Source organism: Cetorhinus maximus, chromosome 4 (assembly GCF_964194155.1).
Source record: "Cetorhinus maximus chromosome 4, sCetMax3.hap1.1, whole genome shotgun sequence".
In the NCBI taxonomy this organism is placed as follows: Eukaryota; Metazoa; Chordata; class Chondrichthyes; order Lamniformes; family Cetorhinidae; genus Cetorhinus; species Cetorhinus maximus.
Genome location: NC_135882.1, coordinates 49577964 through 49605145, shown reverse-complemented (window position 1 = coordinate 49605145; position 27182 = coordinate 49577964). Strand labels below are relative to the sequence as shown.

Sequence of the window (27182 nt, the reverse complement as noted above, 5' to 3'; positions counted from 1 at the left end):
TGACTGTTTTTTCCTAAGAAGTTACCATTCCTAAGTATTCGTTCCACGTTTTTTTAGCCAAAATTACATCTGCCGACTCACTGGTTCTTAATTTATACACAAAAGATGAACAAATTAGTAAAGAGAGCACATCTGAACATGCTGTTTCATTTACAAAAACAAATTATTGCAGAAAATAGTATTAGCCCCAGTACATGCCAATGCACAGCTTCTTTTTATTAGAGTTTGAGTTTTAAGTTGCGTAAAAATCAATCCCATTTCATTCTGGAGTTTAACAGAAAAACATTAACGTCATTTCTACATGGGTTCATGTGAAATTCATCAAAAACAGACTCTTCTAGATATTATTTTTATACAATAACAGATACACAACACTTGCAAAACACCATGCCAACCCCCAAAAAACCAAATTGATTGTTGTAAACTGAGTGTGGTTGGTGAGGGAAATGGAAAATTCACTTTCACATGTGGAGAGAGGAATGGAGGGCGAGTCAAACATGGTCAGCGAGGTGAGAAAAATATTACACAATATCTGGGTGAGGGGAAGCGTGAGGCATGTGCATTGCTAATCTGATGGGCATGGAAAGAGCATCGCAGTTGGGAGGGGACACAATTTGAAGGATATTCAAAGACGGTTTGAAAGAAGAAAGGACTTCAATTGATCTCGCGACATCTCAAAGCATTTTACAGCCAGTGAAATGCTTCTGAAATATAGTCACTGTTGTAAAGTCAGAAAGGTGGCAGCCAATTTGCAAACAGAAAGGTCCCTCAGATACCAATCAGATTAGGACCAGATAATCTGCAGTCATGGGATTAAGGGATAAAATTGGCCAGGACATCAGGATGAATTCCTCTGCTCTTCCAATCGGGCCATGGGAGCTTTTATGTCCAGCTTAGGGGGACAGACGGGGCCTCAGTTTAACATCTAATTTGAAAGATGGTACCTCTGACAGGGCAGCACTCCATCATTACTGCACTAAAGTGCCAATTTAGATTATGCGCTCAAGTTTTTTGTGGTGGGGCTTGAACTTGAACCTTTTGACTCAGAGAAGAGAATGCTACCGCTGAATAATGGCTGACAGAGTCTAAGAACAACATTGTGGGCAAAAAGCAATGAAAAACACACAAATGGTAAGAAATTAACAAAATAGAGGAACACTGACATACTGGTGCAGATACAAAGATACTTAAATGTGGTAGTACAGGCAGGAGAGGCCATAAAAAGGCTAATGATATGTGCTTTATATTTAGAACCTATTGAATATCAAAAGGAAGTAGTGTTGCATTTGTGAAAGACATGGGTTAAACTACATTTGGAGTATTGCATACAGTTCTGGACACCCCATTACGGGCAGGTTTGTAAAATCATGGAAAGGGTACGGCCAAGATTCACCAGGAACGAAAGGTTAAAGTTAAGAAAGACTTGGGGCAGAATTTTTCGCTTGGCATCCGGGCGTGTGCCGGGGGCATGTTCGAGTGTAAAATAGCGTGCGATGACATCAGTCGCACCTTCGCGCGATATTTCAGTCGGCAGGTGTGCGCTGGACTCAGAAGCCCGCCCGCCGACAATTAAGAGGGCTTCTAAGCCCATTAACGGCGCAATTAGCTGGGATTTTTTGCTGCCCGTCCAACGTTATGGTTGGCGGGCGGGCGAATCGGCCAGGCGGCCTTTGCATTTCTCAGGAAACCTCATCCAAGGGTGGGATGAGGTTTTCGATATAAATTTAAAAAAAGAAATGTTTGCACAGAATTTTCATCATCCACATTTCTGGGTGGCTGATTCTGGTGGGTGGGCATTGTTTCCTGGTCTTTAAAATCTTTATTTTTTTGTATTTAAATTCTTTAGCTCCGTGAGGCAGCTTTCTGCCTTCATTCTGTGCCCCCATGCACCTGCGCTGACTTCAGCGCTCGCCCTCCTCCCACCCCCAACCCAGGCAGTGCTGATCGTATCAGAGCATGCTTCACGCCGGCTGGCCGTTAATTGACCAACCAGCGTGAAATCGCGGCCGGGGGCCGATCACGGTTGGCGGTCCGTTTCCCGGCCGCTCCCAGGCCCGCCGAGCTGAAAATTCAGGCCTTGATGAACTGGGGCTTTTTTTTATTGGAATTGAGAAAGTTAAAAGGGAAACCTAATAGGTGTTTTCAAACTTATTACTCACTTTGGAAGACGAAATAATGAAAATTGTTTTCAATGGTTGATGAATTTTTAAACAAGACAGCTGAGAATGAGGATTCCTACTCGAAGAATGAAGGAGCAGGTTGGAAGAAATATTTACTCACAGAGGGGAAATCCGGAACATGGGATGTTTTATCACAAGAGGCTTTGGGGGGTAAAGACTGTAAAATCATTTAAAAAAGGAATTAGGTAAAAATTTGAAGAAGAAAAATATAAAAGAAAACGGGGTTAAGGTAATGGGATTAGACAGTTCCAGTTGAAGATATGATGGGCCAGATGGACTCCTTGTGTACTGTGATTTATAACTCTATATGCTGGAACAACAACTCTAACTCACTGAGCATGCCAGTGCTAAAAACTTCTGGGAGGTAAATAAAAGTTATGGTGTGAACTGAGCTTGCCTGGCACCACATACATGGCTGTAAACCTCAGCTATAGAGCGGAGTCACTGATTGGGAATATTTTAACATAAAGGGTTAGAGCTAGCTTTATCCTTTCTCATTACTGGTCTGCTAAACTCCAATAAAATTACTCCTGTAGCAAGTGGGAGATTAGTATCATGTAATATAAATCAGGGTCAATGCGGTCTCATGGATTAGTTTCAATCACTTAAAGAGGAATTTTTCAGATTTTTGTCCTCTAATTGGCTTGGGCCTTTAGTCTGTTTTCTTCATCCCTCCCAGAGGATACATCGCTCTGGGATGATGGTATGGGTGGATAACATTGTGATATATTGTGATGCGCAAGGCAGCACAACTGTATGGTACAGGTTGGATGGATAACTGGTCTTTTTCTGTCCATTATCTTAGTTTGTTCGAGCAATGATAACTTCTGTCTCTTACTTGAGAAAACCAAACTTCCATCATGGCTATTGTCCAATTGCCAATCACAACAAATGTCTCCATTCCTTGTAACCAGATTCAGAACTATGCATGTTTTGATGAGTTGGATTTATTTCTTAAGATCCCACATCCAATGAGTTATGACAAGTTTCTGGTAAACACACACTAACAATACTGCCCATTATTAGCAATGCCTTTACCCACATCAGCTGATAACCCTTCCTAACAGCATGCTGTACACCTTGTGGCATCCAGGCCTTTTCCTGATAATCTGGAGTTTAGCTCTGTGGAGCCAACTCATTTCAAAACTTCTCAGTTCCCAAACAAATGTTAAAAAGCAATCTGCTTTAATAAAAATCAGGGCTATGAAGTCTCTCCTGCCCACCAGTTATGAGTCATAAGCAATATTGTTCAACCAACCCTCAGATTAATGATTTACCTTGGTGCCTTCCTCGTTGTAAAGGACTTCGCTTCCAGATCCGATTTCTCCTTTAGTTCCTGGCGGACTCTGGTCATCCTTTGCACCTCTTTGGCCAGAAGACCCTAGGCACAAGACCAATTCAGTAAATTAACATTAAAACTTGCTTAAGATTGTGCAAAGGTTAAAACATTCGTTCTGATGCCATGGTGATTTTTTTTTGGTAAATTATATTTTATTCCAAAATAATGAGCAAAGTAATTCCCCAGTGTAACTGATCCCACTGCTGCTTTTGTTGGTAACACAGCAGCACCATTCAGGATAGAATTGGAACAGGCTGCGGGAAGAAATTATATAGACAGCATGTTTGAATTTCAAAGCTTCCCCTCCTATGTCCAAAGTTGGACTTGATGTCAGTTTCTGAAGAGAGCACTCCCTATGACACTCATGTTGGTCCTTCTATTCCACCAGCCTGGGATCCCTGAGGCTCTCGAGTGAAGTTGCCAATGTAATGCCAAAGTTAAGCTAGCTTCTGTGCTATGGGCCAACAAACCAACAGGATGTGGAGTTAGACTGCCCAAACTCATTTCACATAGGGTCCTTACAGGAGACAGAGAGAGAAAGAGACAGAGAAAGAGAAAAGGAATTCACTATTCAAGGTGAGGTCTGACCAGGGCACTGCATCACTTCTTCTGATTTGTACTCCACTGGTTTGCTTCTGTACTTCAACATCCCATTATCTTTGTTGATTGCTGCTCTCCATTGGTTGGACATGTTGGGCTAGAGACTGGTCTGTGTTGCCCGTTACTGAGGCTTGTGGTGCTCACTGAGTGTGGGCCATGCCACCGCTCGCTTCTTGCACAGCCTGCATGGTACAAGAACAGAAGAAGGGCACAGCTGTGTGTGCGGGAACTGAGTAAATGGGTTGATGTGATGCCAAGATTCAGAACTTTGTTGACAAAAGTATAGCCCATAAGTTTATGCGTCACTCATCAAAGACCAGGCGTGCAGCTGCAAGGCCTGAACCTGAACTAATTAATGGGCCACTCCACAAGCTGATGGTGAAGTAGTTATCACTGACTTCTCTTCAGGCACAGTTGGTCAGAGCTCTGTGCTGGGTTCCTGGAGGTGTGTCTGTCAGTCTGGGAATACAACCAAGGATGACAGATGACTATCTGACCCAAGTATGGGGGCAGTTCATTCATTGCCTCCCGATCTGCAACATGACCAGGGAATGGGTTGGAGAACGCTGAGAGGCCATGCTCTACACGTGGGAGGGAAGAGGAGGAACGAATGGAAGCAGACAGAAGCGTACTAGAATCTGTGTAAATGGACAGAATGTCACATAGTGGATTGACGTTCTGCTTCCAATTCGGATATCTTCCTATACCAATCTGAATCCACCAATTATCACCCTCACATCCATTTAACTATGCAGTGTTCCTCCTGTGGCTGTAAGATGGCTGGTAGAAGGCTGCTGACTTTCACTGGGAGATGGTCTTGTAGGATGTCCTCGAGTAGCACTGGATCTTGAAGGCCTGACTTCGAACTGCACCACATCCGCATGGATGGCAGCAGTCTAGGCAGGCTAGCTGAGAGGCAACAGCAAAGGCACTGACAGACCAGGCCCAGTAAGAGCACAAATGCTGTCATCCTATGAACATACAAATTAGGAGCAGGAGTTGGCCATTTGGCTCCTCGAGCTTACTCCCCCATTCAATAAGATCATGGCCGATCTGATTGTGCCCTCAACTCCACATTCCCGCCTGCCCCTGATATTATTTGGCTCCCTTGTTAGTCAAGAATCTATCTACCTCTGCCTTAAAATTATTCAATGACCCAGCCTCTATTGCTCTTTGGGGAACACAGTTCCAAAGACTCATGACCCTCTGAGAGAAAAACATTCTCCTCATCTCCATCCTAAATGGGAGACCCCTTAATTTTTAAACTGTGACCCTTAGTTCTAGCCCCTCCCACAAGGGGATACATCCTTCCAGCATCCATTTGCCTAATTACTTGCTGTACCTGCATACTAACTTTTTGTGATTCATGTACCAGAACACCCAGATCCCTCTGTACCACTGAGTTCTGTAATCTCTCTCCATTTAAATAATATTCTGCTTTTCTGTCAAGTTCCCTCAAAATCTTATATGCTTCAATAAGATCACAGAAGATCACTTCTCATTCTTCCAACCTCCAACGGATACAGGCCCAACTTGCCCAACCTTTCCTCATAAGATAATCACCCCCACCACGTCCCAGGTGTCATTCGAGTGATTCTTCACTGAACTGTTTCCAATGCATTTGTATCCATCCTTAAATAAGGAGATCAAAACTGTACACAGTATTCCAGAAGTGGTCTCACTGACGCCCTGTTCATTTGTAGCAAAATATCCCTACTTTTATATTCCATTCCCCTTGCAATAAACGACAACATTCCATTTGCCTAATTACTTGCCGTACCTGCATACTAACTTCTTGTGATTCATGTACCAGGACACCCAGATCCCTCTGTACCACTGAGTTCTGCAATCTCTCTCCATGTAAATAATACTCTGCTTTTCTAGTCTTCCTGCCAAAGTGGACAAGTTCACATTTTCCCACATTATACTCCGTCTACCAAATTTTTGCCCACTCACTTAACCTGTCTATGTCCCTTTGTAGACTCCTTACATCCTCTCTGCAACTTACTGTCCTATCTATCCTGATAGAAGAAGGCAGGGTCAGGCTCCACAGAACCACTGTCACCCCCAGAGGGCAGCACCTCAGGAGACAGCTGGAGCACAGGTTGCTGGACTCTTGTGAGAGCCTCATTGCCCCTTTAAGCACTCAGGTCTGCAGCCACCATGGCAGCAGTCTGGGCCTGCATGGTAGCAGCCATGGATCCCATAGCCTCCATCTGAGTTTCTACCATTGCAGTGAGCTATCAGGAGGATTCTGTCTGTGCTGCAGTGGAAGCTGAGACAGCGATCACCAGATGCTCCATCGTGGGTCGACCCACCAGTGCTATCATGGTGTTGGCCACCACTTGCACACTGGAAAGGATGGGATCAAGGTTTAGCATGATGGCCTCTGTCATGTTGGGGCTGGACTCCTCCATGCTCCTAGACAGAGACAGGGGTCTGTCTGGCAGGCCTCTCAATGCCCTAAGCAATACCGTGTGGATGTTCATCAGTGTTCTCCTGTGTGCCGCCCCATTGAAGTCCTCAGCTGAGTCCCCTGCAGCAGAACATGTCTGTGACCTTGTCCACAGAGGAGCTGGCACATGAGCTACCCTTCCCTTCCTGGTGTGGCTGCAGCCCAGCCCTGCCCAATGACTCCCCAAGTGTCAATCCTGCTTCTGTACTAGTCTCTAAGGTTCTTAAGGTGCCAGTATGAGCTGGAGGCTGCCAGTGTAAGATCAATTGACTGTGCATTTCATCACTTTCATGGGATAGCCCTTCTCCTTTCTCCTGCCTCTACTGAGGCTGTCCAGGTGGCAGCTCTTCTGCATCTGAGCACATACAAGCAGAGACAGAGGACTGGCATGAGGGAAGGGGGGAGGGGAGGAAAGCAGGAGTTCCATGGTCAAACCATCATTAGCTTCCGCTTGATGCCACATCTGAGGATTAGAAAGGAGGGTGTCACTTATTGCCACCCTGCACAGCCTCCACTCTGTCAGATGCCATGGGCTGTCTTCTCTCTGACCCCATGACGTATAGAACCATCTCCACCAGGCAGCTCAGGGGATGGAGTCATGGGGCTTCCCCCCAGCTCTGGTCTTCTGCCTCTCTTTCTCTTTCTCGTGTTGTGGGCAATGTTCTCCTGCAAGAGAGAGGGCAGTGTCATGATCGTGTAGCATTGTGCTTGGGTGATGTGCCTCCCATGACTGAAAAGCTGGAGGTATGGAGCAGGGAGAGGTGAGTGTGATTCTGATAGTATTGGTAGATGTGTGTGGATGAGGTGGAGTATGTGAATGTTAGGCGTGACCACTGAGTGCCAGAAAAGCTGCTAGATGAGTGATGAGGGTGTGGTACATTGAGCAGAGTGAGAGGTTGTGTGGGAGATGTACTGTGAGGATGCATTCACTTACCTTAACCACCCGTGTGAGGTCATTGTGTTTCTTCCTGCACTGCTGCCACGCCTGTGTTGCCAGATTCTGGACATTCACCTTCCGGGATGACGTGCTGCTATTCCCTCTGGGGAGATTTGTTCCCACCTGCAGAAACATTGCCCCTCTCCTAGAGTCCACCTCAGTCACCAAGCATCGAGTACAGCGTCACTGAAGTGAGGAGCCTACTCCCATGCCTGATGAGACATCCTTTCAATGCTTCCAAATTATTTTCCATCAGCCATGATTTCACGTGTGCAGCGTCCCTTTAATAGACCGAGAGCCTTTAAGAGGAGTAGGTTTCCTGGAGCATGTGTTAGCTAAGGGACGCTGCTGGGCACCCCTGTTGTGCGGAGGGTGCAGGTAGCATGGAGAGCAAAGGATGAACATGGCCCAGTGCTGCTATCGAAAATTGAGTCCTGCCCACCTCGATTTCAATGGGCACAAGCAGATCGGGACTCGCCCAAACACCAGGGCAGATCGAGTTCCAGCCTGTTGATTTCTGAGCCTACTCAGACATCCTAGGTCCCTTTCAGCTTTTCCCTTCCTGTTTCATGAAATACATGTGTTGTTTATTTTTCCTTCCAATGTGCAGTCTTTTGTACGTTTGTACATTCGTGCAGGCCGTGGCTCTGCATCAGGAGGTTGTGGGTTTAAGTCCCTTTCCAGAGACTTGGGCAAGAAAATCTAGACCACACTCCAGTACTGAGGCACTGCTGCACTGTTAAGGGTGCCGTCTTTCAGAGGAGACTTTAAATCGAGGCCCCGTCTGCTCTCTCAGGTACAGGTAAAAGATCCTGTTGCACTACTTTGAAGAAAAACAGGGGAGTTATCCCCAGTGTCCTGGCCAATGTTTATCTCTCGATTAACATCACAAGCAGATTATCTGGTCATTATCACATTGCTGTTTATGGGGGCTTGCTGTGTACAAGATGACTGCTGTGCTTCCCAAATTACAACAGTGACCACACTTCATTCGTTGTCCAATGCTTCGGGACATTCTGAGGTCATGAAAGGTGCTATCTCAATGCAAGTTTTTTATTTGGGGTATTTTGGGATACAGTATATGACTAACTTGAGACATGACATGTGGTAAGTGCAGAATGCTTGGGAGGATAACTTTGGATAACTTTGGACCCATGGCCCCCAGAGCTGTTCACCACTGGGAAATTTCCCGACCTTATGTCCATGTTTGTTGAAGACTAATTGACGGAGGTTCATTGCTGTGAATGGTCAACATCATCCGTTAGTGGTGTCATGTGACTAGCTGGATAGTAAATAATCTGAAGTAGATTGTCCTTGGTGCTTCTCTTGTGCAGCAACTCCAATGTTCCTATGTACTTACCTGTGTTAAATTCCACCAGCCATCGATCTGCTCATCAGAATTACTTTGTCCAACTCACACTGAGCTCTTTCCTCCAACTCCATTGCCCTTCACATCTTGCGATTATTTGCAAATTTGGCCGTTTGAGTCTCTGGCCCTGATTTTCCTTCAGGAAACTAATGTCAGGATTATTTCTGGGTCCCAATCCTGCCCCGGGGGCAAGATGACACAGCTCCCCCCTCACCCTGATTTTCACGGAGGCGAGCTGCTCGTAGGGTGACTTGGGCAGAAAATTAGCACACGCGAGGGCAGGAATGGAGGTGGGACTGAGCGAGTGTGGGCCCCATTTTAACACATCACAACAGCCATTACTGTGGTTGCAGCTTGGCTGAAGGAATGGATGCAGCAGAGACGGGAGAGGAAGGGCAGAGGGCTGTCCCTTGCTTTACTGACACCAACCTGGAGGCTCTCCTTGAGGCAGTGAGGGAGAGGAGGGAGGCCCTCATTCTGGAAGGTGGCACAAGAAGGCCTCCCCTCCCAAACATGGCTGACATAGGTTGAGATGGCTGAGATGGTCAACAGATGGAGTGCGGTCAGAAGGAAGTGGATCCAATGGCGGAAAAGGTTCAATGACCTTGTTCACTCTGTCAGGGTGAGTGCAATGCCGAACCCTCATTGAAGGCCTCTGGGTATTCAGCCTCCAGCAGACACTCCAGTTGAGGAGCTTGAGGCTACATGCTGCTCCTGAAGATGGGAGGAGTGTGTGCCCAAGGTACTTACTGACCCCTCAGAAAGGCTCAGAGCCAGAGCGCTGCTGAGGACCTGCCAGCTCTGATACATGCAGGTTCCCATGTCAATGAGACACTGGCATTGACCAAAGAGGCCAATGGGGCCTTATCTCTCTTCCCGTCCTTGCAGGAGAAAAGGGCTCAGAATGTCCGAGAAAGGACGATGACATGAGGAAAGTTGCCCTATCCACACATCATCACTTCCATGGAGGACGGAACAGTGGAGATCGTCAGGGTGGTTCCCCTCCCCCCCATTGTCAGGAGCAAGTCGGGGAAGGAGGGATGGGAATTCCCGGTGGAGGTGGTGAAAGGAATTTGCAACCTGTAGATGGAGGGGGTGGAGTGCACTCCTCACTGTCTGACAGCATCCAAAAACTCAACTGCACTGGGAAGCCCCAGCACTGAAGAGGCATCTGCTCTCGAAAGCGAGTTCTCGTGATCTCCTCTTGTGTTTCCCACAGGTTCTGATGTGGAGGCGGAAGGACAGAATCGTGTGATGGCACCAGGGCAAGTGTTGAAACAGAGACATCAAAGTAAATACCATGATTTCTGACAGACACACCCTCTGCCAGCGCAGGCACACTCACTGGTGGGTCCTCACTTTCAATTGGATAGGGTGGCACTGGGTGATGAGTACATTATGAGTGATCAGGGGGAAGTGAAAGAGGCAGAGGCAGCTGTGGTCAGTCCGTAGGGAGGATAGAGGACAGACACAGCCCTGCTCAGCTGCGTACAGATCAGTGTCTTGGAAGTCACAAGAAAGGAGGCGGCACTTGGACCAGGAGCAGGAGATGTGTTCCCATATGTCAGAGTTCCCTGAGGCACTGTGGGTATGGGAATGTGCTCATATGCACCATAATGGCTCAGGGCTTTGAACGAATGAGCTCCTCCATTGATAAAGTGGCCAACCTCACAGACAGTCACATGCAGCAGCACACAGGATGCATGTCACATTCTGTAGCATGGACTGGTCAGTGGCACTGATGGCACAGGGATGTTTAGAGGGCATACCAGCTGTGCCCTAGGTGGCAGCTCCCTCCATCTATTTGAAACACAAGCTAAGGGCTGAGGTAGACACCGAGGATGATGAGGGTGTCACCCATCATGGGGCACCATCGTCATCCTTGGATTCCCTGCCCCCCCTGACTGAGGGACCATCGATGCAGCAGAGGCTGCCCCTGCGAATACTCCGCCGCAAGAGCCTCCGGAGGAGCTCCCACTGCCACCTACACCAGGAGGACGATCACCATGTGCACCTCAGCCACAAGCAGAAAGAAGTGAGCAGACTGTCTGCCTTATCCGAGGTCACATGGGGGTCATGGCATTGGAAGTGTCCAAGAGCGGAGGCCCCCACATCGCACTGAGCACTGAGAATTTGCAGGCGATGAAAGCAGAAATTTGCCTCCTCCCATAATGAGAGAACAAAAATAGAGCAGAATTTCGTTCACAAATACCAGATACAGACACCAATTCCAGCTTTTATCACAGGCCACAAAATGCAATGTCTGCCCATCTTGTCCGACTGTTTAAACTAATTTCATAGCTTGCAGTTTTTACCACATCAGTGCAAATCTGGGCAAATAGAAACACACACGAATTGAGAGCAGGAGTAGGCCATTCAGCCCGTCGAGCCTGCTCTGCCATTTGATAAGATCATGGCTGATCTGATTGTGACCTCGACTCCACTTTCCTGTATACTCCCTATACTCTTTGCCTCCCTTGCCAATCAAGAATCCGCCTAACTCAACCTTAAAAATGCCAATCGCCAGCTTTAAAACTTGTTCCAAACATGAACCCCTACGAGCACCAAGTAAACTGAAACATAAAACTAATAGAGTGACTTCCAGCTGGAATCTATCTTCACAACACTTCCTCGATCACCACCTGGAGGGGTTTAGGAATCAATATTTATGTAATCTATGTGAAATATTTACGTTTAATCATTTTTAAGGGTGCAATACATCAATCCACCACCAGAGGGAGGTTTAAATGGTAGAGTTTCCACCTTGGGAAATAATTGCTTTTCTCACCTTTCTTCTCAGCTTATTTGCATATTGTCAAATGCAAAATCTGCCATACACCAGCACAAACGGGAAGCATTTAAAAACACCTTTCAAAATATTTGATGTATTTAAGAGTTGTTACTAGGTACCGCTTGATTAATACAGCTGAAAATGGATTTATCACAAAAACTAAACATGTTTAATCACAGGTCCAATCCTGCACTCGTGAGTAATCCGATTTTAAATGACTGAAAATGACTTTTAAAAACCATTTGTTCATTATATTGGGATACTGTTAGCCAATTAAAAAGAAAATTCCTTTCAATTTTTTAAAAAACATTCCTGTTGGCCTCCTTGCCTCTGAAAGAATCAGCTTAATTTTTACAGTCTCCTTGAAGACCCGCAAATAGCAAATCCTGTGGGGGTGTGTGTGAGGGAGGGGGGTGTGGGGGGGGGCAGCTTTGTGTGTGGGGCAGGCTCCTAGTGCGTTGTTTTTAACCTAATGCAAAAGGTTGCGAAAACTTGAGTTAAGTGCCGAATGTAGTTTGTGCTGGAAATTCCACATTCGTTAAACTGGTTAAGCCGATTTTGACTGAATTACACCAACAAAAAAATCAGTTCAACCACGTGGAGACTCCCATCCATAAAGTTAGCGGAGCTCTGCTTTCAGCTCGACAGTTGGGAGCGCCGAGGAAAGACATCGTTGATCCTGGTCCCCAGCAGCGTCTTACAACAGCAACAGGGAGTGTTAGAGTTATTGTAAAGATAAAATAAGAAATATCACTTTTGGAATCAGGACAATAAAACGATTAATATCGTACCTGCTTTTACTACAATTTCTGCTTGGTCTTCATAAAATGGCACCTCTTCAGAAGTGCTTGATACAGTCACATCCTGGAGTACAGCTTCCCGGTGTCCTGAGGAACCCTCCGTTCCCTCTATAACAGAAGCTTCAGTCGGGGGCTCTTTGACTGGCTCACTGTGTAAATGCTCATCAATTACCTAAAAGGACCAAAAACACATCAGAGTAATGGACAACAGTTTACATTAATATCTTCTTTATTTCTTTCCAATGTCTAGTGGTACATGAGGCAGACAAAGCATCTGTTTATGCCTGTTTCCATGGCCAGTTTTTCCTGGAACAGGTTACTAACCTGTCACCAGACACTATGGCTTGAGGGCACCACTCCACATTAAGCATGGCCGATCAGGCGACTCTCCCACTCTTACTGCCTGCCGTAGACACATTGGAAGAGTTTCTAGGTTGATAATTAACCTGCTTGGCCACATTATAAATGCACCTTCTGTGGCCGTCAAGTCCTGGGGCAGGATTTTCCGGTCCTGCGGAATTCCCACCCGAAGTCACTGGGGAGGTATTAGGTGGGGTGACCAAAGGTGCAAGGAAAAAGAAAGTTTTGGAGAGGGCTTTTAAAGGAGACAGAAGCAGTGAGGCTGAGAGGAGCAGGCAGGAAATTCTGAAGAGTGGCATTGAACCTGCTGAAGACTCATCCACCAATGGGGAGGGGGGTGGTGGGGCGGCCACGTTAAAAGACAGACACAGTGCGTGTGGAACATCTGGATGAAGGAGGCTGAAGAGATAGAATGGGGGTTTGATGTTTAGGACAAAGCGTTTAAACTGAGCACATCAAGGCACAAGGAGGGAGATCATTCCCTAATATTCCTGGCCTTTATATTGAAATCAAGCAAAGTTTGCTTCATGTTGTACTTTTAACCCATTCCCATCTTATGAATCAGAGACCACTTACAATTAACACTAATGACCCAGGAGAAAATTATCTGGCTCTCTCTATGTTGAGTTTGCTTTAAAGTAACCCTATAGGGGTTCAGACAGCAAGAAACTTCCATTCTAATATTTATTCTCCATTAACAAATGTCAGAGCGTGTTTTAAAAAGGCAACACAGCATTTACAGAGCAGCCTAAGGTCTGTCCTCTAACCTGACCTGGCATTGAGGTTTCCTTCCCAAATTCACCAGACATTGCTAACGTCATTTCAGATGGACTAGACTTTAGGATCTCTATTTGAGACTGACAAGGCTTTGGGTTTTCCATTTAAGATTGACCAGGCTCTGAGGTCTCTGTGATAAGTGCTAATTTATTTCTGATGGTGTTTATTGTAAGAATGTTAGTCATAACAGGTGGGAGGAGGGCTGATGGTGACAGGTGTTAAATTTTCAAAATGCTGAAACCCGGCCCCAACCTACCATGGACACCGCACCCCCCCTGGTTTTAATGGAGGCTGTGGGGCTTTGGTGACTAACCTGCTGCAGAGAGTCAGTTATTTAAATTTGTTAATGAGGCTGCAAGTCTCTCAGTCTGGCTGTCTGCTGACTGGGGAACACAAGAAAAATATTCCAGTGTAAAACAGAATTACCTGGAAAAACTCAACAGGTCTGGCAGCATCGGCGGAGAGGAACAAAGTTGACGTTTCGAGTCCTCATGACCCTTCAACAGAGCTGTGTTAAATTCAGTAAGACCTCTGCAGTACCTGCATTTCCTGGATGCTCCAGCCCTGCTTTCTTGTAAATATCGGGGCCAATATATCGGTAAAATGGTAAGTTTTCCGGTTTTTCCGAGGCTAACAGCCAGACATTTTTGGAGAATTAGCGTTCATTTTATTCACTAATAATAGCAGACAGCGTGAATTCGCCATTATTTTTACAGCAATTTCTGGGCCGATGTTCCATCCAAAATATGGTCCCTCCAACAGTGCAGCACTTACTCAGTACTGTACTGCCTAAAATTATGGCTAGGATTCTACTGGCCCCTGGGAGGTAGGGTGAGGGGCAGTGGGTGTATTGAATAGCTTCTGTATGTGGTCCCTAGCCAATTTACATATGTAACTGCCCAATTAGGGGCCATTTTACCACACTGTCAGCATTTTGCCAACTGCAGAGTGACTTCCTGCCATGGGGAGGCAGCCAGCTAAATGGCATTACAGGAAGGCCATGAGTTGATTGATTGGTGAGTATTGTAACTTTGTTTCCCTATATCCAAAGTTAGGAAGTTTATCTATGGAGCTGGGAAATTTAAAAATTCATTTTATTTTAGAATAAGGCTTCAGTAAAACATTTCAATTAACCTCCCTATATTTAAGTGACAACTGAAGAGAACTGAGTAGCTGGTGAGTCTTTTTTGAAGTAGTATGTTTTATTATCTAATAAATAGAGGAATGGCAGGGCAGCTCTGACCTCTGGGGTGCACATCCTGCTCAACGTGGGATCTCCAGGACATTTCCTGTGTCTTGGATAATCATATGTGCAGTAAGTGTTGTCAGCTGCAGCAGCTCAATCTCCAGGTTTCAGAGTTTGAGCAGCAGCTGGCATCTTTGTGGTGCATCCGCGTGTTTGAGAGCTTTGTGGATAGCACATTCACAAATGTGGTCAGTCCGCAGCTTAAGTGTTTGCAGAGAGCAAGGGAATTGGGTTATCACCAGGCTGTCAAGAAGAAATAGGCAGGTAGTGAGTCCATCTCTCTTCAACTGGAATTCAGTTCTAAACACTGGTTAAAGTGATGGTTCATCTGGTGAGTGCAATCAGAGCCAAGTCCATAGCACCACAGGTGGCTCAGCCATACAGGGGGATGCGACAAAGACTGGAAGAGCAATACTGAAAGCAGTTTCAATAATTAGGGGGACAGACTGGCGTTTTCTGCGGCCAAAGATGTCAATCCAGGATGGTATGTTGCCTCCTTGGTGCCAGGGACAAGGATGTCACTGAATGGCAGAGCATCCTGAGGGGGGAGGGTGAACAGCCACGGCCGTGGTCCACATTGGTACCAACAACATAAGTAAAAAGAGGGATGTGGTCCTGCAGGCAAAGTTTAGGGAGCTTGGTAAGAGATTAGTGAGCAAGTCCTCAAAAGTAGTAACCTCAGGATTTCACCCAAGTGAGTATAGAAATAGGAGGATAAAGCAGATGAATGCATGGATGGAGAGATGGTGCAGGAGGGAGGACTTTAAGATTCTTGGGACATTGGGACCAGTTCGGGGGGGAGATGGTAGCTAGACAGACTGGATAGGTTGCAATTAAACAGAGACAAGAAAAATTTCGTTGTGGGGTAATTTGCTATTGCAACGGCGGAGGATTTAAGTTAAGTGACAGGGGTGTCGGTACCAGGAAGTAATACTATAGAGGAATACAAGGTGCAAAGTATATTGGGGAAAGACAGATAAAACTAGAGTGGGAAGCAGTAAGCTATGAGGTGGGTTCAGTGTAAGAGGGACAGTAATAGAGTCTACATTATGGTTACGATGCATGCATGTGAGTGCGTGGAGCTTGGTCAATAAGATTGGTAAGTTGCAGACACAGCCATGTGGAAATATGATTTGTGGCGATAACAGAGACCGGGTTCGAAGAAGGAAAAGATTGGATATTGAATATTTCTGTATACAAAGTTTTTTTTATTCTTCTGCTTTTCCTTTGTTATTCTATTTATTGCCCATCCCAAATTGCCCTTGAGAAGGGGGTGGTGAGCCACCTTCTTAAACTGTTGTAGTCCATGTGGTGTAGGTACACCAGCGCTGTTAGGGAGGGAGCGCCAGGATTTTGACCCAGCAACAGTGAAGGAACGGCGATATATTTCCAAGTCAGGATGGTGTATGACTTGGAGGGGAACTTGAAGATGATGGTGTTCCTATGTGTCTGCTGCCCTAGCCCTCTAAATGGTAGAGGTTGTGGGTTTGGAAGGTGGTGTTGAAAGAGCCTTGGTGAGTTCCTGCAGTGCATCTGCTATGGTACACACTACTGCTACTGTACGTCAGTAGTGGAGGGAGTGAATGTTGGAGGTGGTGGATGTGGTGCCAGTCAAGTCAGCTGTTTTGTTCTGGATGGTGTCGAGTTTCTTGAGTGGTGTTGGAGCTGCACTCATCCAGGCAAGAGGGGGGTATTCATTATTCTCCTTACTTGTGCCATGTAAAGATGGACAGGCTTTGGGGAGTCAGGAGGTGAGTTGCTTTCTGTACAATTCCCAGCCTCTGACCTGCTCTTGTAGTCACAGTATTTATATGCCTGGTCCAGTTCAGTTTCTGGTCACCGTAATCCCCAGGATGTTGATAGTACAGAATTCAGCAATGGTAATGCCATTGAATGTCAAGGAGAGATGGTTGAATTCTCTCTTGTTGGAGATGGACATTGCCTGGCACTTGTGTGGCACGAATATTACTTGCCACTTGTCAGCCTAAGCCTTATTATTGTCCAGGTCTTGGTGCATATGGACTGCTCAGTATCTGAGGAGTCGCGAATGGTGCTGAACATTGTGCGATCATCAGCGAACATCCCCACTTCTGACCTTATGATGGAAGGAAGGTCACTGATGAAGCAGCTGAAGATGGTTGGGCTGAGGACATTACCCTGAGGAACTCCTGCAGTGATGTCCTGGGATTGAGATGATTGACCTCCAACAACCACAACACCTTCCTTTATGTTAGGTATGTCTCTAACCAGTGGAGAGTTTTCCCTCTGATTCCCATTGACTCCAGTTTTGCTAGGGCTCCTTGATGCCACACACAGTCCAATGCTGCCTTGATGTTAAGGGCAGTCACTCTCACCGCACCTCTGGAGTTCAGCTCTTTTGTCCATGTTTGGCCTAATGCTGTAATGAGGTCAGGAGCTGAGTGGCCCTGGTTGAACCCAACTGAGCATCAGTGAGCAGGTTATTGCTGAGTAAGTGCTGCTTGATAGCATGTTGTTGACACATTCCATTACTTTACTGTTGATTGAGAGTAGACTGATGAGGCAGTAATTGGCCGGGTTGGATTTATCCTGATTTTTCTGGTGTTCAGGGAAGACAGGAAAGGAGGAGGAGTAGTAGTATTGGTTAAAGAGATCATCGCAGGACTGGAGAGAGAGGATGTTCCAAAGTGATCAAGGACAGAATCTATTTGGCTAGAGCTAAGGAACAAAACAGGTGTAATTACTTTGCTTAGTGTAGTCTATAGGCCACCAGCTAGTGGGAAAGATGTAGAGGAACAAATTTACAGTGGAGTGCAAGAATTATAGAGAAGTTATAAAGGAGGACTTTAATTATTCAAATATTGGCTAGGGTTGTAGGAGTGCAAAGGGCAGAGAGGGGCAGAGTTCCTAGAGTGTGTTCAGGAGAATTTTCTGTAGCAGTATGTGTCCAGTCCAATGAGAAAGGAGGCATTGCTGGACCTGGTTCTTGCGAATGAGGTGGGCGAAGTGGATCAAATGTCAATAGAGGAACATTTAGGGGTTAGTGCTCATTGTATTGTAAGGCTTAAGCTGACTATGGAAAAGGACAAGGTGGGAAGCTTCTAGAAATGACAATTTGCGACAAAATTAGTAATCACTGGCAAATGTGGGTTAATTGAGGAAATCCAGCATAGATTTCTTAAAGGCAAATTGAGTTTTTTGATGAGGTAACAGAGGGTAATGCTGTTGATGTATGTACATGGACTTCCAAAAGGCATTTGATAAAGTGTCACACAACAGACCTGTGAGCAAAGTTAGAGCTCATGGAATACAAGGGACAGTAGCAACATGGATACAAAATTGGCTGAGTGACAAGGAACAAAGATTAGTGGTGAACGGTTATTTTTGAGCTGCAGGAATATTTAGAATGGAGCGCCACGGGGATCGGTATTAGGGCCCCTGCTCTTCCTGATATATGTTAATAACTTGACGTTGAGGTACAGGGCACAATTTCAAAATTTGTGGACGATATGAAACTTGGAAGTATTGTGAACCATGAGGAGGATAGTGTCGAACTTCAAAAGGACATAGGGTTGGTGGGATGGGCGGTTAAGTGGCAGATGAAATTTAAAGCAAACAAATGTGAAGTGATTCATTTTGGTAAGAAGAAAACACAGAGAGAGAATATAAAATAAAGGATACAATTCTAAAGGGGCTGCAGGAGGAGAGGGACCTGGGTATATATGTGCATGAATCAGTGAAGGTGGCAGAACAGGTTCAGAGAGCAGTTAATAAAGCAGATAGCATCCTGGACTTTGTCAATAGGGGCATAGAGTGCAAAAGTGAGGAAGTTATGCTAAACCTGAATGAAAGGATGTAAAAGCAAGGTGCAGAAAAGATTCAAGAGAATGTTTCCAGGGATGAGGAGCTTCAATTACATAGATAGGTTGGAGAAGTTGGGACTGTTCTCCTTGGAGAAGAGAAGGTAGAGAGGATATTTGATAGAGGTGTTCAAAATAATTAGGGGTCTGGACAAAGTATTTAGGGAGAAACGGTTCATACTCATGACACAATTGGGAACTGGGGGCACAGACTTAAGGTAATTGGCAAAAGAAGCAATGGTGACATAAGGGAAAAAATTTTCACACACCAAGTGGTCTGGATCTGGAATGCACTGCCTGAAGGTGTGGTGAAGGCAGGTTCAACTGGGCTTTCAAAACGGAATTGGATTATTTACTGAAAAGGAAAAATGTGGAGGGTTGGAGGCAAAGGCAGGGCAGGCGGCAGTAGGTGAACTGATCCATCAGAGGGCTAGAACAGACACGATGGCCTGAATGGCCTCCTTTTGTGCTGTAGCCATTGTATGATTCTAGGCAATTCAATGGATAAAATCGAGGCCGACAGCTCAAACAGAAGATGCTGGTTTAAGTGCTTAAGAGGAGTATTTCCCATTCCTGTCGTTGCTAATTGAGAATTTGTTGCTTATTAATTTTAAATGACAAACAAATCACTGGGTGTCAAATAGAAAATACAGACTTTCATGAAAGATGGTTTGCAAATCTACTCATTAGCATTTGGCCCAAACATCCCTACTTAGCAGTTTAAATACTAAAGTGTAACATGCACAGGTGGAACATTAATTGTAGCCTGGCTCTCAGCATCCATCAGCTGCTGTGCATCTGTGCTTCTCAAAGGGGAGCCTTGCTGCATACCTGAGGGAGAAGGGAAAAGAGGGATATGGGGTAGGGTGGGAGGAGGTAAGTGGTGGAGGGAAGCTTGGACCAGTTGGGCAGTTTCTGTGCTGTAGGTTGTACATACTGGATACAATATTAATCTAAATAGCAGACCACTGTCAGCAGACTCAGGACCATTTCTGTTACACCATGGATGCATCCCTAGGATGTATCCCACAGATGTTCATGTTGTGTCCAGTACGTTTTAGGGAGCCAGTCCAAAAACGTATATCAAATTCAATTCTTTGACCAGTCCCATTAGCAATCCAGAATGTTTTCCTATCTTGGTTGTTCGATGGTCTCTCATGGCTACCGTCCCTTTTTTTTTATTCATTCACAGGATGTCGGCATTGCTTGCTGGGCCGGCATTTATTGCCCATCCCCAATTGCTCTTGAGAAGGTGGTGGTGAGCTGCCTTCTTGAACTGCTGCAGTCCATGTGGTGTAGGTACACCCACAGTGCTGTTAGGAAAGGAGTCCAGGATTTTGATCCAGCGACAGTGAAGGAACGGCGATATATTTCCAAGTCAGGATGGTGAGTGACTTGGAGGGGAACTTCCAGGTGGTGGTGTTCCCATCTATCTGTTGCCCCTGTCCTTCTAGATGGTAGTGGTCGTGAGTTTGTAAGGTGCTGTTGAAGGAGCCTTGGTGAATTCCTGCAGCACATCTTGTAGATGGTACAGACTGCTGCTACTGTGTGTCAGTGGTGGAGGGAGTGAATATTTGTGGATGTGATGCCAATCAAGTGGGCTGCTTTGTCCTGGACGATGTCGAGCTTCATGAGTGTTGTTGGAGCTGCACTCATCCAGGCAAGTGGAGAATATTCCATCATACTCCTGACGTATGCATTTTAGATGGTGGACAGGCTTTGGGGAGTCAGAAGGCTAGTTACATGGCACAGGATTCTTAGCCTCTGACCTGCTCCTGTAGCCACAGTATTTATATGGCTAGTCCAGTTCAGTTTCTGGTCAATGGTACCAGTGCTTAGCTAAGTGCACCCCTGCCGTAGTGAGAAAGTTTTCCTGATTATAGTGGAAGTTAAATTGGGCAGTTTCTGTAAATTCTGTAATGGGCGTTCGATCCATAATATCAGTTTTATACTTGGGCTGCAAGTTGGAAATGTACACAGGCAGTGGGTGGTGATGTAGAGAGCAGGGAGGGGGGGTTAAAATTGGGGTGCAAATATTTGTTTGATATCTCTTCCATCTTATCATCTCCACAACTACAGCTTCCACCTTCATCATTCTACCATTCTTTTGATTATCCTTTCTTGATATGCTTAGACAAGACCTTTTTATTTCCTTTTATTTCCTGAAAGGAAATCTTTTGTTATTTAATTTCCTGGAATGGCTATTGGTTTACTGACCTGAGATGTCTCCACCGCCGGGCTATCAAAAGTCTCATTACACGATCAGGGAGGGGGTGGGGGAAGGGAGAGGGAAGCCCGGGGAAAGGGAGGCCTATGGTTATCTTGTCGGGTCAGGAAGGTCAGTGTTGCTTTCCCTTGCATTCAAAGAAATCAATTTTTAAAAAATCTTTTGGATGAGTCATTAAACTATGGCCTCATCATTCCTCTTAAATGGATGTAAAAGATCCCATGACATTATTCTGAAGAAGAGGGGGTATCGCTGTTGTCCTAGACAATATTTATCCCTCAGTTGGTACTTCATATTATCTGATCATTACCAGGTTGCTGTTTTGGGTGTTTGGTGTGTGCAAAATTGCTCCCAACAATACAACCGTGCCTCCCCTTCAAAAAGTACTTCATTGGCTATAAAGTGCTTTGGGACATCTGGCGGCTGTGACAGGCATTATATCAGACTTTTCACTCGGAGGCGGGGGGGGTGGGGGGGGCACATTTGCATATTTTTCTCACTCAAGGGGCCAATGAGCAAATTTCAGAAAGATAAGGTTTGGCACAACAACAAACTGAATTTCAAAAGTAAAATTGGGTTTTAAGGAAAGAAACAATTTCTAAGCAAAAGTACAGCAATGTCATAGCGATAAATTGTTATTTTATAAAAGAGTAATTAATAAAAATGACCAGAGCATGATACGGTCAGAGTATGTGTGTCCAGCTAACTCCCAGTCTCAGGGTGCTCACTCACTCACCCACACCCACTGTGAGCCGGTACATGTGTATGTGTCAGTGTGTGGTGGTGAGAGTGAGTGAGAAACCTGAGACTAGGCACAAGGCAGTCTCGCACTCGCCCCACCCCCAACACACACATTCTCTCGTATGCGCCCCACCAGACACCCAGTCTCTCGCACTCCCCCCCTCCCCCACATACTCAGTCTCTTGCACTCCCCTCAACAAACACCCAGTCTCTCGCACTCCCCTCCACAAACTCCCAGTCTCTCGCACTCCCTTCCACAAACTCCCAGTCTCTCGCACTCCCCTCCACAAACTCCCAGTCTCTCGCACTCCCCTCCACAAACACTCAGTCTCTCGCACTCCCCCCGCCAGGCGCACGCGCACACACACTCAGTCTCTCGCACTCCCCCCTCCGACATACTCAGTCTCTCGCACTCCCCTCCACAAACTCCCAGTCTCTCGCGCTACCCCCCACACACCCAGTCTCTCACACTCCCCCCACCAACACACTCAGTCTCTCCCACTGCCCCCCCCACACACTCAGTCTCTCGCACTCCCCTCCACAAACTCCCACTCTCTCGCACTCCCCCCCCACACACTCAGTCTCTCGCACTCCCCTCCACAAACACCCAGTCTCTCACACTGCCCCCCACACACTCAGTCTCTCCCACTCCCCACCACACACTCAAGTCTCTCCCACACCCCCCCCACACACTCAGTCACTCGCACTCCCCTCCACAAACTCCCACTCTCTCGCACTCCCCCCCCCACACACCCAGTCTCTCACACTCCCACCCACACACTCAGTCTCTCACACTCCCCCCCACATACTCAGTCTCTCCCACTCCCCCCACATACTCAGTCTCTCGCACTCCCCTCCACAAACACCCAGTCTCTCACACTCCCCCCCACACACTCAGTCTCTCACACTCCCACCCACACACTCAGTCTCTCACTCTCCCCCCGACATACTCAGTCTCTCGCACTCCCCTCCCCACTACACACAGCCTCTCACACTCCCCCCCCACACTCAGTCTCTCACCCTCCCCCCCACACACTCAGTCTCTCACCCTCCCCACTACACACAGTCTCTCACACTCCCCCCACACACACTCAGTCTCTCACCCTCCCCCCTCCACACTCAGTCTCTCACACTCCCCCCCACACACTCATTCTCTCACACTCCCCCCCACACACTCAGTCTCTCACACTCCCCCCCCACACACTCAGTCTCTCACACTCCCCCCCCACACACTCAGTCTCTCACACTCCCCCCCACACACTCAGCCTCTCACAGTCCCCCACCACACTCAGTCTCTCACACCCCCCCCACCACACTCAGTCTCTCACACACACCCCCCCCGACACACTCAGTCTCTCACCCTCCCCCCTACACACAGTCTCTCACACTCCCCCCACACACTCAGTCTCTCACCCTCCCCCCGACATACTCAGTCTCTCACCCTCCCCCCTACACTCAGTCTCTCACCCTCCCCCCACACACTCAGTCTCTCACCCTTCCCCCTCCACACTCAGTCTCTCACACTCCCCCCCCACACACTCAGTCTCTCACCCTCCCCCTCCACATACTCAGTCTCTCGCACTCCTCTCCCACACACTCAGTCTCTCTCACTCCCCCCTACACACTCAGTCTCTCACACTCCCCCCCCACACACTCAGCCTCTCTCAGTCCCCCACCACACTCAGTCTCTCACACGCACCCCCCCCCACACACTCAGTCTCTCACACTCCCCCCCCACACACTCAGTCTCTCACCCTCCCCACTACACACAGTCTCTCACACTCCCCCCACACACACTCAGTCTCTCACCCCCCCCCCTCCACACTCAGTCTCTCACACTCCCCCCCACACACTCAGTCTCTCACACTCCCCCCCCACACACTCAGTCTCTCACACTCCCCCCCCACACACTCAGTCTCTCACACTCCCCCCACACACTCAGCCTCTCACAGTCCCCCACCACACTCAGTCTCTCACACTCCCCCCCCACACACTCAGTCTCTCACACTCCCCCCACACACTCAGCCTCTCACAGTCCCCCACCACACTCAGTCTCTCACCCCCCCCCCACCACACTCAGTCTCTCACACACACCTCCCCCCGACAGACTCAGTCTCTCACCCTCCCCCCTACACACAGTCTCTCACACTCCCCCCACACACTCAGTCTCTCACCCTCCCCCCCACACACTTAGTCTCTCACCCTTTCCCCTCCACACTCAGTCTCTCACACTCCCCCCCCACACACTCAGTCTCTTACCCTCCCCCTCCACATACTCAGTCTCTCGCACTCCTCTCCCACACACTCCCCCCTACACACTCAGTCTCTCGCACTCCCCCCCAACACACTCAGTCTCTCTCACTCCCCCCCACACACTCAGTCTCTCACACTCCCCCCCCACATACTCAGTCTCTCACACTCCCCCCCACACACTCAGCCTCTCACACTCCCCCCCACACACTCAGCCTCTCACACTCCCCCCCCACACTCAGTCTCTCACACTCCCCCCCCAACACACTCAGTCTCTCACCCTCCCCACTACACACAGTCTCTCACGCTCCCCCCACACACACTCAGTCTCTCACCCTCCCCCCTCCACACTCAGTCTCTCACACCCCCCCCACCACACTCAGTCTCTCACACACACCCCCCCCGACACACTCAGTCTCTCACCCTCCCCCCTACACACAGTCTCTCACACTCCCCCCACACACTCAGTCTCTCACCCTCCCCCCACACACTCAGTCTCTCACCCTCCCCCCTACACTCAGTCTCTCACCCTCCCCCCCACACACTCAGTCTCTCACCCTTCCCCCTCCACACTCAGTCTCTCACACTCCCCCCCCACACACTCAGTCTCTCACCCTCCCCCTCCACATACTCAGTCTCTCGCACTCCTCTCCCACACACTCAGTCTCTCTCACTCCCCCCTACACACTCAGTCTCTCGCACTCCCCCCCAACACACTCAGTCTCTCTCACTCCCCCCCACACACTCAGTCTCTCGCACTCCCCCCCAACACACTCAGTCTCTCACTCCGCCCCCCCGCACACTCAATCTCTCACACTCCCCCCCATACACTCAGTCTCTCACACTCCCCCCCTCCACACCCAATCTCTCACACTCCCCCACCTCCACACTCAATCTCTCGCACTCCCCCCCAACACACTCATCTCTCGCACTCGCCCCCACACACTCAGTCTCTCACACTCCCCCCCCACATACTCAGTCTCTCACACTCCCCCCCACACACTCAGCCTCTCACACTCCCCCCCACACACTCAGCCTCTCACACTCCCCCCCCACACTCAGTCTCTCACACTCCCCCCCCAACACACTCAGTCTCTCACCCTCCCCACTACACACAGTCTCTCACGCTCCCCCCACACACACTCAGTCTCTCACCCTCCCCCCTCCACACTCAGTCTCTCACACCCCCCCCACCACACTCAGTCTCTCACACACACCCCCCCCGACACACTCAGTCTCTCACCCTCCCCCCTACACACAGTCTCTCACCCTCCCCCCACACACTCAGTCTCTCACCCTCCCCCCACACACTCAGTCTCTCACCCTCCCCCCTACACTCAGTCTCTCACCCTCCCCCCCACACACTCAGTCTCTCACCCTTCCCCCTCCACACTCAGTCTCTCACACTCCCCCCCCACACACTCAGTCTCTCACCCTCCCCCTCCACATACTCAGTCTCTCGCACTCCTCTCCCACACACTCAGTCTCTCTCACTCCCCCCTACACACTCAGTCTCTCGCACTCCCCCCCAACACACTCAGTCTCTCTCACTCCCCCCCACACACTCAGTCTCTCGCACTCCCCCCCAACACACTCAGTCTCTCACTCCGCCCCCCCGCACACTCAATCTCTCACACTCCCCCCCATACACTCAGTCTCTCACACTCCCCCCCTCCACACCCAATCTCTCACACTCCCCCACCTCCACACTCAATCTCTCGCACTCCCCCCCAACACACTCATCTCTCGCACTCGCCCCCACACACTCAGTCTCTCACACTCCCCCCCACACACTCAGTCTCTCACACTCCCCTCCACAAACACCCAGTCTCTCACACTGTCCCCCCACACACTCACTCTCTCACTCCCTCCCCGACACACTCAGTCTCTCACACTCCCCCCCTCCACACCTAGTCTCTCACACTCCCCCCCACACACTCAGTCTCTCACACGCTACTCCTCCCCCCAAACTCAGGGCGGAATCATCCCAGGTTTTCACTAAGTGCGGTAACAGGCGGGAAAAAGGACATTTTACTCGCTGGCCACAATGTTGTCTCAATCCCACCTCATTAAACATGCATTCCCAGGAGATGTGCATTCCGCTGGTGGGCAACCTCCAGTCCGCTCGCCGCTCCCTCACCTCGCCGCGTCCTCATTCCGGGCACCATATTTAAAGTGCAGCTGCGCGTACAAAACCCAGCGTTTCCAGCCCAGGGCTGCTGCACAGGCGACATGGCCTTGAAGGGCAAGAAGACTGCAGCTCTCTGTTTCAGTGACACGTCCCTGGGATCTCTTCTGGACACCATGGAGCCTGCCACGATGACCTCTACCCCCCATTCTGGCCGCAGGATGCTCATCAGTGTCACCACTCCGGTTTGGGAGGCGGTGGCAGTGGTGGTCAGTGCCAATGCTGCACAGAAGAAGTTGGACATCCAGTGCAGAAAGAGGATGAATGATCTCACCCGTGCCACCAGTGTAAGACAACCATCTCATCACTTTAAACTCACACACTCATAAGCCCATCACACATTCACTGCTACCTCACTCACTGCCAGCTCAAGGGACATCACCACTCACTCTCCCAAACACACACCTTCACATCTCCATCTGGCCTCATCTCCTCTGGAGACTGTCTCCTCAGCCCTCACCCTCTTGAGGCCACTTGCACTGATCAACATGGGTCCCCACATACGCCCTGAGATACCCTCCTTCCCCAGTACAGCCCTCACCCTGCAGCCTCTTCCCTTGCCTGAGGCCACTTCTCCCCCTTCCCTAAGCAAGCCCTAGCCCTGCAGCTGTTAAAAAATCACCTCCGCCTTCCGGCTGGCCTGATAGGTAGAGACCTGCCCGTGAGCCCCCCTAAAAGTGATGTGGTGCTGTCTGTGAAGCCTGGTGCTGATGGCCGCAAGTGCTGCCCGAAGTGAGGTAGACAAACAAACCTTAAAGTCCTGAGTGAAGTGCAGCTCACCAGGCGCACGTCACTTATGTACAGTTGTGAACACACATCAGTGTGCACTCACGCCAATGTCCTCAGATGCTCCAGCGTGGGAGATGATTCCAGTGAGCTGGGCTTATAACCATATGGAGATATATTACAATGAAGTTCCTGATGTCCAACGGCGGGAAACGCAGCCCGCCATTGACGGGCGGAGTGGATGGTTGCAAACATGTTTGACAGTGTGAAACCGATTTCTGGCCTTCCCGCCATATTGTCTGCTCATGCCCGCCATGATGCCCGATGCCAGCAGGCATGGAAAATTCTGCCCTCAGT

General features: G+C 48.4%; 1 protein-coding gene across 6 annotated transcripts in view; it reads right to left on the bottom strand.

The window, feature by feature from the left end:
* col15a1b (collagen, type XV, alpha 1b) overlaps positions 1 to 27182 on the bottom strand; it is a 371940-nt gene that overhangs the window by 179501 nt on the left and 165257 nt on the right. For all 6 annotated transcript variants that reach the window (XM_078540165.1, XM_078540166.1, XM_078540161.1 and 3 more), the window contains 2 exons: positions 12463 to 12643; positions 3458 to 3561 (listed from right to left, as the gene is read on the bottom strand). In XM_078540165.1, coding sequence (XP_078396291.1) covers positions 3458 to 3561; positions 12463 to 12643 — 285 coding nt within the window. The remainder of the gene's footprint in view (positions 1 to 3457; positions 3562 to 12462; positions 12644 to 27182) is intronic.